The sequence below is a fragment of the Gossypium hirsutum genome, chromosome D07, assembly GCF_007990345.1.
Source record: "Gossypium hirsutum isolate 1008001.06 chromosome D07, Gossypium_hirsutum_v2.1, whole genome shotgun sequence".
Lineage (NCBI taxonomy): Eukaryota > Viridiplantae > Streptophyta > Magnoliopsida > Malvales > Malvaceae > Gossypium > Gossypium hirsutum.
The window spans coordinates 31,000,845-31,013,401 of record NC_053443.1 but is presented as its reverse complement, the minus strand read 5'-3'; the positions used below and the strand labels follow the sequence as shown (position 1 = coordinate 31,013,401).

At 32.5% G+C, this 12,557-nt stretch overlaps 1 protein-coding gene across 1 annotated transcript; it reads left to right on the top strand.

The window, feature by feature from the left end:
• Positions 1–1,403: 1,403 nt before the first annotated feature.
• LOC107956229 (ethylene-responsive transcription factor ERF036-like) lies at positions 1,404–1,793 on the top strand. The gene has a single exon (XM_016891950.1). It carries the CDS (start codon positions 1,404–1,406, stop codon positions 1,791–1,793), a length of 390 nt encoding a protein of 129 aa, XP_016747439.1.
• Positions 1,794–12,557: the final 10,764 nt, after the last annotated feature.

Sequence of the window (12,557 nt, the reverse complement as noted above, 5' to 3'; positions counted from 1 at the left end):
GATCTACCGTATGCAGTAGTACATAACATGAACTTCAGCAAATGGGAGAAGTGTAGGGAGAATAACATCTACTATAGATGATTTAGTTTGATCTTACCTGCAAAATGTTAGCGTATACAAAAACCAATTTCGTATACAAAAATATCATATATGAACTACAAGTTCTTTTTTAAACAAAACAAACCAATTATCACCAATCCTGCATGCCATTCTAGTAAAGGATATGCAAAAGTAATATATCCTCAAAAAGTAATGTTATATCAAAAGGCTGCAGAGATCTGCACATGTAAATGCCTCTACTAAAAGGCAAAATGTCTATATTTATAAAAACTTACCATTAACCAAAACTATCAAACAAACAAGCAAAAAGTACCATGCTTAGTAACACTAATTCGGAGATAAAAATGGATATCTCATCAAAGCAATAAGAAACTATACAAGCCATAAATAGTTGTAGGAAGCTAATCGTATCATATGTGCACTCAAAAACATAACACATGGAGTTATACCCAAACAACATAAAGGAAATTGAATTTGAGTGTCAAAGATTTCTTTATCCTAGAACTTTAATAAAATGAACCTCACACAACTAAATGACAAAACAAAGTTTTATTTTTCTGGAAAACGAGAGTTTTAGATAAGGGCAAAACTTTTTCCCCCTTGTTCAAGTCCATCGATGAGCCATCAGAAGTAGTCACCATTCACCAAGATAAATGACTAGAAAAATGGTAACACTATAGTTTCCATAAATCAAGTTTGCAAATGAAAAAAGTAATAGTCGACAGTAGAACATGTAATGGAAGTATAATTAATGCAGGTGCTACTACTATTATAATGTTATTTTATTATTTCAATCTCATTTATTTATTATTAGACATAGAGAAAGTTGAAGCTTAGATCTACAGCATAACCACAGAGGCTACATTACAAGATCTGTAGAATGTATGTACAAAGGCTACATAGTTAAAAGAAACCAATATGATGGATCTACAAAAAAAAAACTATAGAAGCTACAGAGCTGGAGCTTTGCAAAAAATTAGAATACAAATTACTAACAAGAAAAATGTTATTAAAAATTAACACTTTTTTAAGCCTATATCAGTCTTTGATATTTCACCAATGTAATGGCAGATTATAATCAATTACTCCCTAACCATTAAAGAGGAAATTGCAATAGTTAGTTAAATGTTACAAATTAATACAGTGGTCATTGCATTCCAACAAAATTCAACCCAGAAATGAGAAATAATCAGCAAACAGTCCTTAACCCAATTAACTTAATTGAAATACACCGATTTTGAATTGATTATTATTATTATTAGAGCCAATTTTCAGTGTGTGTTTCTTCTTCTTCTTCTTTTTTTCAATTTTTCAAGGGCCTGGCCTGGACAGGTCGTGAATCCATGGGAGATAACAGCAAAGCCAAAAGATCATCAATCAGCAAACACTCGATCTACAGAGGGATGAGAATGAGGAGTTGGGGCAAATGGGTGTCCGAAATTCTTGAGCCCCGCAAGAAGTCCCGCATTTGGCTTGGCACTTTTGCTACCCTAGAAATGGCAGTACGCGCTCATGATGTAACAACTTTAAGCATCAAAGGTGAATTCACGATTCTCAATTTCCCTCACTTTGTAATTTTGCTTCCTCAACCAGTTTCATTAATGCCTCACGACATTCAAGTCGTCGTCGCTAAAGCTATCTTCCGAGTTGAAATTCCTTCTGCTCTTAATATCAATTCCTACAACAACCCTACCATTCTTCAATGGACCCAAGCTCTGACAAGGAATAGTTGATTTATGTCTCTTCTGCATGCTTCTCATCTACTGCTTTTGAACCAGAGTTGAAGAACCCAAAGAATTTACCAGTGCTGGAGAAGATGATGACGGGAACGTCAACATCACAAATAACGGTGAACTCTTCAGGCTGCGTGTTCGATCCACATTCACCGTACCAATTGTTGATACAATTTATCAACAGAAATGGAAAGATCGGAAGAGCCCTAGAAAAAGTGGGAAGAAGGTCCCTAAGTAGAGGCATGAGGAGGATCCCCCAATCGTCTGAAGTCCGTCTCTTTCTATTTCTATTATACCGGGTCAGACGCTGGTCGAATTAACAGACATTTTAAAATTTTTAACTATTAATCGAATCGAATTTAAAAAAAAATTAACCGAATTGAAATTTTTTCGGTTAATAAAATCGGTTAACCGAATTAACCGAAAATTATGTGTTTTTTATTTTTGGTTAAAAATTACCCGAATTACTCAATTAACCGAATTAACCGAATTAATCGAATTAACCGAATTAACCGAATTACCCGAAAATTATCCGAAAATTACCCAAAAATTTCGGTGTTGAGCTTGAGAAAAAATTGGGCCGGGTTTAATTTGACCTAGTTTAGGCCCTACCCTGCAAAATTCGGTTTACCTAATTTTTTCGATTAACCAACCGGTTTCGAACCGATTTAACCGTTAACCGAAAAAATAAAAAAAATTAACCGACTCCCGACCGAATTTTTTCGGTTAACCGACCGATTAACCGAACTCGATCAATTAACCGAAAAAAAATCGGGTTAACCGAATTATGCACAGCCCTAAACCTGGGTGGGATTATTATATAATAAAATATAAATATATAATTTATTAACAAAGTCTATCTCAAATCAAGTGGGAAGCAATTCCTCGGAACTTAAAACAACCAAATTAATCTTAAAGAGGCATGGAATGTGATTATAACATCGATTAAAAACAAACTACGGTTCACAATTGAAGCAAATAAGGGTGAGTTTGGATGGGCGGTGCATTTACTTGCGGTTAGTGTTAAAATAACGGTGGCGGTGAGATTAGATACTGTAGCGATACTGTAGCGTGAGACAAAAAGTAAGCTAAACGCACCGTACCGCACCGCACCCAATCGCCCATCCAAACCCACCCTAAATTAACAAGGTCAATCGACATCAAAAAGGGTGCAACAACTAAGAGCAAAATAGCCAAAAACTTGTAGTGGTGGTGTAACAAAACATCAACTAATTATAGACGCAACCAACAGCTTATTTGGACAACAATTAAGGGCTACTGTTTCGATGAAATTGTAGTAGAGATACGCAACAAAAGTGCAACAATTCTTGAAGCATACGACACAACAAAGAGTAAGTGATAGGCTACGATTTAAATAAAGTAAAAGCAACCATTTGAAACAATAAAAATTTGAAGCAATTGAATGATGGTGGCAAGCATATTGTAACGATCCGAAAGTTAATGGTGTCAGAAAATGCTATGTCGGAATCTTGTTTTTATAAACCGAATCTATTAATATTTTTATTAAATAGTTACGGAGTTATATTGTAGGTGAATTGAATTTTGGATAGATAACTTTATCAAATTTGTGGTTAATTAAGGTAAAAGTTCAATTGACATTAAATCTTTAATTAGAGTTTGGTCAAGGGACTTATGTGGTGATTAAACCACTATAACTTTGATGGTGGACGGTGATGGCTACCGGGAAATGTTTTAATTATAAGTTTTTATTAAATAAAATTTTAATAACTAAAACTTAAGGTATATGTTAGTATAGTGGAAAGAAAGAGAAATTATTTTATCTTCTTCATCCTCATGCTAGAACCGAAAACACCATATCTAGGGATTGGGAGCATTCAGCCAAGGGGTTTCAAAGTTTAAGCCTTCAATTGGTTAGTGTTATTTAGTTCTATTCTTGCAATCTTTATGTTTTTAAAATATTGGGAGCTTAGTCTAGCTAACCAATATGTTATTTTTCGGAACTGTTAAAGTTTTAGAATGATGTCATTGTTGAATCTTTGAATTTTTAGGTATTAAATTGATATATTTTAAGCTTATGAGTGAAAAGGGATTAAATTGTGAAGTTATTTGATAGTTTTTAAAATAGAGACTAAAATGCATAAGTTTTAGAATTTGTGGTATAGATGAGAAATAGGTCTTCAAAGGACTCTAGTGAAATCAGCTTGAAATTTTAAAGTTTAATTGATAATTACTTTAGTTCCGATTTTAGGCACTAAATTGAATAAAATGTAAAGTTACCCAAATTTGCAAGTGAATGTGAAATTGCCTATGTATTGATGAATTATTGTGTTTATATTAATCCTTAGCTAAGGTCGACCCGAATTTCTCAAAAAAGAAAGGAAAAGACAAGGTTGTCGACGAATAGCTCGGAGATTTCGGTTTGTGTAACAGCTCAATTTTAACCGTAATCGGAATAGTGGTTTCGAGACCACAAATTCGAATCCGAAAAATATTTTAATATTTTTTTCTGTGTCTGTGATATTTGAATTTGATTGTGTGAAAATTTCGTAAATTTATTTGGCCGTTTTTGTGTTTAATTTGATAAAAGTACTAAATTTCATAAAATGTAAAAGTTGATAGTTAAAGTGTAAAGTACCTATTTGGTAATGGCTTTTTAACTTGAAGTCCTTAAAGAGCAATAAACCCATTTAAAATATAGTGGACGGCAAGATGGCTAAAAAGCCATGTATTATATTTTACAAATGTTAAAATAGTAAAAGAATAATAATGTATACTATATCATAAATATTAAAAAATAAAGTCATTTTCTTCACCTTTTTCCACCGAAAACAAGAGAAAGAAACTTTGTTCTTCAAGCTTTAGCATTCGGCCATCTTAGGGATTTCAATTCAAGGTTAGTTTGATTTTAGTTTTTGATAATTTTTACGTTTTTGTAATTGTTGCTTTAAATACTTCAAAACCCATGTATTAATTTTGTGAATGGATGATGATTTTGTGTTTTGCCATTGATGAGTGCTTGAGCTTTTTGATAGTTGTTGATGAAAAATGAAAGATATGTTAAAGATTAATATGTTTTGTATTGGAGTTTTTGGTGATTTTGAGTAATTAGGGCTAAATTACAAAAAATTAAATTTTTGAAGGACTAAAATGTGAAATAAATAAAATGTATGGACTTATATGGGTACTAGGAAGATTCTGCCCTTAGGGAGTATGGCCAAATTTTGTGTATTTTGTGTTTTGTGCAATAAGGACTAAATTGTGAAAATGTGAAATATTAGGGGTAAAAATGTAATTTTCCCATTTATGTGTTCTTAGACTAAATTGAATGAAAATATGTTTAAATGAGATTTAGTTGAATATGTTTAGATCAAGAAACCAAGAAATCGAATTTAGATCGGGGGAAATCGAAAGTAGTTGAGTAGCCGATCTATTAGTCGACGACATCCGAGGCAAGTTATTAAGCACATATATAATTGTATCGTTTTAAAATCAGCTTAGTATCTGAGTAATTATGCTGAATTGAATGATATATATATATGCATGTAGTGATAAAATTATTGAAATAAGATGTATTGAGTTGTTGACTTTCGACATTAAGTGTGCGAATTTAATTGTAAAGCACTAAGTGTGCGAGTTTAATTGTAAAGCACTAAGTGTGCGAGTTTAATGGTAAATCACTAAGTGTGTGAGTTTGATTATTGAGCACTAAGTGTACGAACTTATTAAATATTTTCAAATAACTATTAGTATTGAGTATTTGTCTTATTGAGAAATCATGATTATTAAAATGAGTAAATACTTGGAATTCTTGAGTAATAACCATTATGGTTGTATTTTAAGGTTAAGCTTTGTAGGTATTAAACCTATGTGGTGATTATATTTGGAATCATATATATATAATATGATTCTTTATATTACATGATGAGGAAATGCATAATGTATTTGGTCTTGTGATTAAATTTGAAGAAATGTTTATGGTCGTGTAATTATATTGATTTTAGTTAAATCATAGTAATAAGTGAATAATTATCTTATGATATGGTAGGCTAAAGGTAAGATGATTTAGTAATATGAATTGGTTGAATATTATTTGAGATATCGGTTTAAATAGTAGGGTTTATTTGCTTATAACTTACTAAGCTAAATTAGCTTACAATGTGTTGGATAATTGTTTTGATGTATAGATTTTGGTGATCGCTACGTGTTCGGGGATCGTCAGCTAAGCTCGTCACACTATCGATATTTTCTTTTGGTATTTTGCTAAATCGTTCTCAAATATATAGCATGTATAGTATAGTTAAAATATTGATTTTGGAACCAATGTGTATATGTATCTAAAAGCCATGCAAAAATGGCTTATCTCTTTTGGTTTGAATTCGGTATTAATGCATATGTTTTAACGGTCTAAAATTGATATATGTATGCTGCCCAATTTTGGTGAATAAATGTTGTCCAATTTTGTATATACATGCTGTCAAATTTTGTGTATAAGTGCTGTCCAAATTGGTATATGTATGCTGCCCAATTTTGGTGAATAAATGCTGTCCAATTTTGTGTATACATGCTGTCAAATTTTATGTATAAGTGCTGTCCAAATTGGTATATGTATGCTGCCCAATTTTGGTGAATAAATGCTGTCCAATTTTGTGTATACATGCTGTCAAATTTTGTGTATAAGTGTTGTCCAAATTGGTATATGTATGCTGCCCAATTTTGGTGAATAAATGCTGTCCAATTTTGTATATACATGCTGTCAAATTTTGTGTATAAGTGCTGTCCAAATCGGTATATATATGCTGCCTAATTTTGGTGAATAAATGCTGTCCAATTTTGTATATACATGCTGTCAAATTTTGTGTATAAGTGCTATCCAAATTGGTATATATATACTGCCCAAATTTGGTGAATAAATGCTGTCCAATTTTGTATATATATATATATGCTGCTCAATTTCTGATGTATAAGAGCTAGCCAAACAGGGTAGATTACCTATGTTTGTAATATGTAGTATAGTTAGTAAATTGAAATGAAATAAATGCTTCGATAAATGTTTGATTTATGATATTAAATTTTGATTAGGTAAATGATAATGATATGGATGAATTGTTGAAACATGGTTAGTATTAGACCTGTCCATGGGCCGGGTCGGGCCCGAAAAAAGTTTTCGGCCCGCCTTCTAGGCCCGGGCCCGGCCCGACCCGGCCCGACCCGGCCCGAAATATGGGCCTAAAATTTTGCCCAGGCCCGGATCGAGAAAAATATCATAAGCCCGAGCCCGGCCCGGCCTGGCCCGGCCCATTTTTTAATAAACATTAAAAAATTATTTTAAAAATAAAAAAAATAAAAAAATATTTTAAAAGTATTTTAAAATTAAAAAATAAAAAAAAAATATATATTTATTATATTCGGGCCGGGCCCGGGCCAAAAAAGTGGTGCCCGAGGCCTGGCCCATTTTTTAAACGGGCCTCGTTTTTTGCCCAAACGCATATTTCGAGCCTATATTTTTACCCGAACCCTCCTATATTTCGGGGGAACCGTCGGGCCGGGCCACCTGGCCCATGGACAGGTCTAGTTAGTATATGAAACTTGATTAAAGATGCATGTTTGATTTTAATTGGTTATGTGATAATATATATATATATATATAGAATGAAATTTCGTGGTTGAGTTAAAAAATAATAATTTCTGAGTCGGGTTTTGATTGATAATGCCTTGTAACTCTAATCCGGCGACGGACATGGGTCAGGGTGTTACAGTTTGTGTTTCTATAATTCAAATTACTTCAATTATTGCATTTATGAACTGCTTTGCATGGTAAGATTACAAGGTGAGTTAGAATTGATTAAACGAGCTGAGTTGATCAATTAAGATTGATTATTTGTGATAAGGACTAAACCAAATGGTTTTGAAAATATTATGTATTGTTATAAATGTAAAATTGATTATGTAATGGAAATCAATTATGTTGGTACTGGTATGAAATTATGGTGGATTGAGGAAATAATGGAATTAAATTATGAAATTGATGAATAAGTGAAATTGAGAAATTGTACCCTATTAATTGTCTGAGCAGAGTCGGATATAGATGGCATGTCATAGGATAGGAAGATTTCAGGGTTACTTCGACTACGTGTCAATGAGGCACTGGGTGCTAAATCATTTTGGTTATACTGATGAGTGCAGGGCACAACTTATTCTTCGAATTTGTTTGATAAGGCATTAGGTGCCAGACTGGGATGATTGGTTGGATCCGTGTATCTGTTCAAGTGCAAGTCATGTTAATTGGGAGTTATAATGTGAAATGATATATTGAAACCTAAATTGGGTTAAAAGATGTTTGATAGAATCATCAGATTTGTATAATCTAGATTTGGTATGGAAATGTGGTATGAATTGGGTTTTATTCTCATGTTAATGGAATGAATATAGTTGGATCATTAAACTTGATAAAATGGTTATATGTACTTAGATCTTGCATATGGTTGATCAATAAATCATGCATTTATATGACTTATTTTGTGTTATAATGCTTGGATTATAAAAACACCATTGAGTTCATACTCAGTGTTTGGTTTGTTTTCTGTGCGTAGGTTAAGTTTGATCGTGATTACCCTATTGATATCAGCATCCAACTGAAATCCCAAACTCAACAACATTGGTGAAGTTTCTTGTTGTTTTGTTGGCGTGTACCTAAAAGAGTATTTTATATTCTTACTAAGTAAATGTTAAGTCTTGAAGTGTGAGACACTTGATATGATAAGTATATGTGTGTATGTATGTATTTATATACTTTATACTTGAATCATATAATCTAGTGCATAAGTATGATATATATATCGTGTTGGCATGTAATTAGAGATGGATAATTAGGTATAATGATGGTATAATGATAGTATAATGAAGGATAATTAGGTAGATTATATAACACCCCGCAGACGGGCCTGGAAGTTTTGGCCTCGCAAGTGAAGGGTTCGCCAGGTTCACCAACGTTTAGGTGAACTAGGGGTTTACCAAAAGAGAGTATTAGTAAGGGGGTTTGTCGGTAGTAATGTATGCTTGAAGTTGTGGTAAGGGGTTAGCCAGATCCATTACCAAGATGGGTTCGCCAATTTCTCTACAAGGTAGGTTCGCTAATGTGTTGGCAATCTAGTGTTCACCATTCTTACAGGGAATAGGAGTTCACCAGTTAAGTCGAACTAGGGTTCGCCATCAAAGATATAGTCAGACTCAAATTAGGAAATAAAGATTTAGGAAATCTAGGAATACTTTACGTACAAGTAACAACTTTCTTAAATCAAGTAAGGTATCCAAATATTATTAGAAGTCTTAGGTCTAGAAATACGACCCTTAATTCTGTGAATTATTCACTGAATGTTCTGCCGTCAAAGTCTCTGTTCCAAGTTCTGATCGTAGCTATCAGGGTAATTCTCTATCTTATTTGGTGTAATTGTCCAGATTTGCATTGCATGAACTCTGTATTTTTTTTGTTTAAATAAAATGTGTGTAAGTTGTTTGTTGCGAACTAGCCAGACCGTCTATGTAACACCTCTAACCCATATTCGTCACCGAATTAGGGTTACAAGATATTACTATAAGAAACATAATTCAATACAGTCATAAAAATAAATTTAACATTTATATATAATTCGTTTGAATACAAGTTTAAAACAACTATTTCCAAATCAAAATATATGCATTGTATTCGAAATAAATATATGCATTTAAATATATATATTTAAACACACTTAAAATAAGACTGATCATGCAATCTGCAATCTCCAGAATGCCATTTACCACAATGCCTGCACTCTGATCTATTTTGTCGAACATTGCCAACACTAGCAACTGATGTAGCTCGTGAACTCACAGGAGGTCAATCTCGATCCCGTCTAGAAAACCCTGCAGTAGCTTTAGATCGGCTGTGATCTTCTCTTAATTTCTTTGAAGTTAACTGAAATGATTTGTTGAATGTTCTTTTACGAGAATCTCTAGCTTCAAAGTCAGCCTTCCTCTTCTCTTTCCCGAGCTCTTCGGCTTTGCAAGCTCGTTCAACAAGTACCACAAACTCTTTTATCTCAAGTATACCAACTAACAGTTTAATGTCTTCATTCAGCCCGTCTTCAAATCTCTTACACATAACAGCTTCAATTGACACACACTCTCGGGCATATCTGCTAAGTCGTACAAATTCCCGCTTATATTCTGTAACAGTCATACGACCCTGTTTAAGTTCAAGAAATTCTTTACGTTTCTGATCTATGAATCTCTGACTGATATATTTCTTGCAAAACTCCTTCTGAAAGAATTCTTAGGTGACACGATCTTTTGGTGCTACAGACACTAGAGTATTCCACCAATGATAAGCAGAGTCACGTAACAAGGATATAGCACATTTCAAACATTCTTCTGGTGTATATAACAGTTCTTCAAATACACGGATAGTGTTATCAAGAAAAAATTCAGCCCGTTCAGCATCATCATTAACTGTGGCCCTAAACTCTTTAGCCCTGTATTTTCTAATTTTATCAACTGGGGGCCTGCTTAACCTCATCGGATCAATCATTGGAGGTATCACAGGTATCGGAGACGGATTATTCTGATATGGGGGTTGTTGCATAGCCGGATTGGTTCGAATATATTGTGTAAACCAATCATTCATCATTTGATAGAAGGCTTGTTTAGCCTCCCCCTCTTGGCTACTCGAGGTAGGTCGGGAATCAATTGGCACTGCCCCTTGCATGGGAGCAAGTGCTATACTTTCAACACCATCAGCTATAGCTCGATCGAGATCCATTACTATACGAAAACATATTTTTAGATGTCAGAAGTCATCACACTATCGAAATATAAAGTATGACATGTATAGCTAGACTCACATGCGCTACGTTAGTCCTAGAACCGACTAAACCGTAGCTCTGATACCAATAAAATGTAACACCTCTAACCCATATCCATCACCGAATTAGGGTTACGAGATATTACTATAAGAAACACAACTCAATACAGTCATAAAAATAAATTTAACATTTATATATAATTCGTTTGAATACAAGTTTAAAACAACTATTTCCAAATCAAAATATATGCATTGTATCCGAAATAAATATATGAATTTAAATATATATATAAGTAAATAATTAAAATTTTTACTTAAACCAGTTAAAATAAAACTTAGTACTTCAATCTAGTTTAACCATAAGGAAATAAGTCATATTCATATGGCTAATAATTATATTTACAATACATCAAGTACGACTTTCAAAATATCATCTAGCTTATACATGCCATAAGTTAAAGTTTAAACGTTACAGTACAAAGACAGTAGATAGAGTGATGATCTTTTCTCCCTGAGCCTGCAACTTGATTTTTTTTTAGTATCTATAAAAACAGATAAACAAAAAAAAAAACAAAGTAAGCTTACAAAGCTTAGTAAGTCAATATCTCAACTAAATACATGTAAAAGAATCGTGTAATTTCTTTAAATAATTATATGTATTTATTTGAATCTCATATACTCATAAACATGTAAACATATACAAATAAAACCTTTATACTCCAACTAAATTCCTTAACATTTGTATATATATATTTATATACTATTCATAATATAACTAAATTCCATGGTATATATATAAGTATATACCTACATGTAATCGAACTTTAAAGTACATTTAATTTATTCATACTTCTAATTTTATTCAACCAATATACTAAAGATTATAATTCATCAAAATATAACACATGTACATACTTAGATACTGATTTAACAATATTGAATAGCTATTGAACTTACCTTGGACAGTGAAAAATTGAAATCGGACAATTAATCGACAACTTTAGCTTTTCCCCGATCCAACTCCGATTTCTTCAGTTCTTGATCTAAATATATTCAAAATGAGCTAGTTTAAATATAATTACATTCAATTTAGTCCAAAAACACATAAATGGGCAATTTACCATTTTTCCCCTGATATTTACACTTTTTGCAATTTAGTCCCTATTGCATAAAACACAAAATATACAAAATTTTCCCACACCACACAATGGCCGAATATTCATAGTACTCATACAAGTCCAAAAAATTCATTTATTTCATATTTTAGTCCCCAAAAATTTAATTTCACAATTTAGCCCGAATTACTCAAATTCACCAAAAATTCAAAGACAAAACATATTAATCTTTCACCTATCTTTCATATTTCATCATCAACTAACAAAAAGCTCAAGTATTCATCAATGGTAAATCTTAAAATCACCATCAAATTCTAAAATTAAAACATGGGCTACATAGAACACGAAGCAACGATCACTAAAACATAAAAATCATCAAAAACCGAGACCAAAATATACCTCAATCAAGCTAAGCAATTGTCGAAACCCTAAAGGCCATGGTTGAGTTCTTCATAGCTTAAATTTCGGCTTGGAGAACATGAATGAAATAAAATTTTAACTTAATTTTAATTATAAAGCTTAATTTGTTAATTGACCAAATTAACCTTATTATTAATTTATAAAAAATATATGCTAAGGTTAGAAATGTAATATGCCTGTAACACCCCTTACCCGAGACCGTTTCCGGAGTCGAGCACGAGGCATTACTTAGCTTATCTTACCAATTCGGAGCATAAAAACTAGGTTTGAAAATTTATTTCATTATTCGCAGCAAATCTGTCCAATCGCGCAGCAGTTACTAAATTAATTATAACTTGAGCTACAGAACTCGAAATTTAATTCCGTAAATTTTCCCTGAAACTAGACTCATATATCTACTCAGCATAAAAT

Excerpts from the sequence above, each read along its gene's own strand:
- LOC107956229 (XM_016891950.1), top strand. The coding sequence starts at position 1,404 with ATGGGAGATAACAGCAAAGCCAAAAGATCATCAATCAGCAAACACTCG.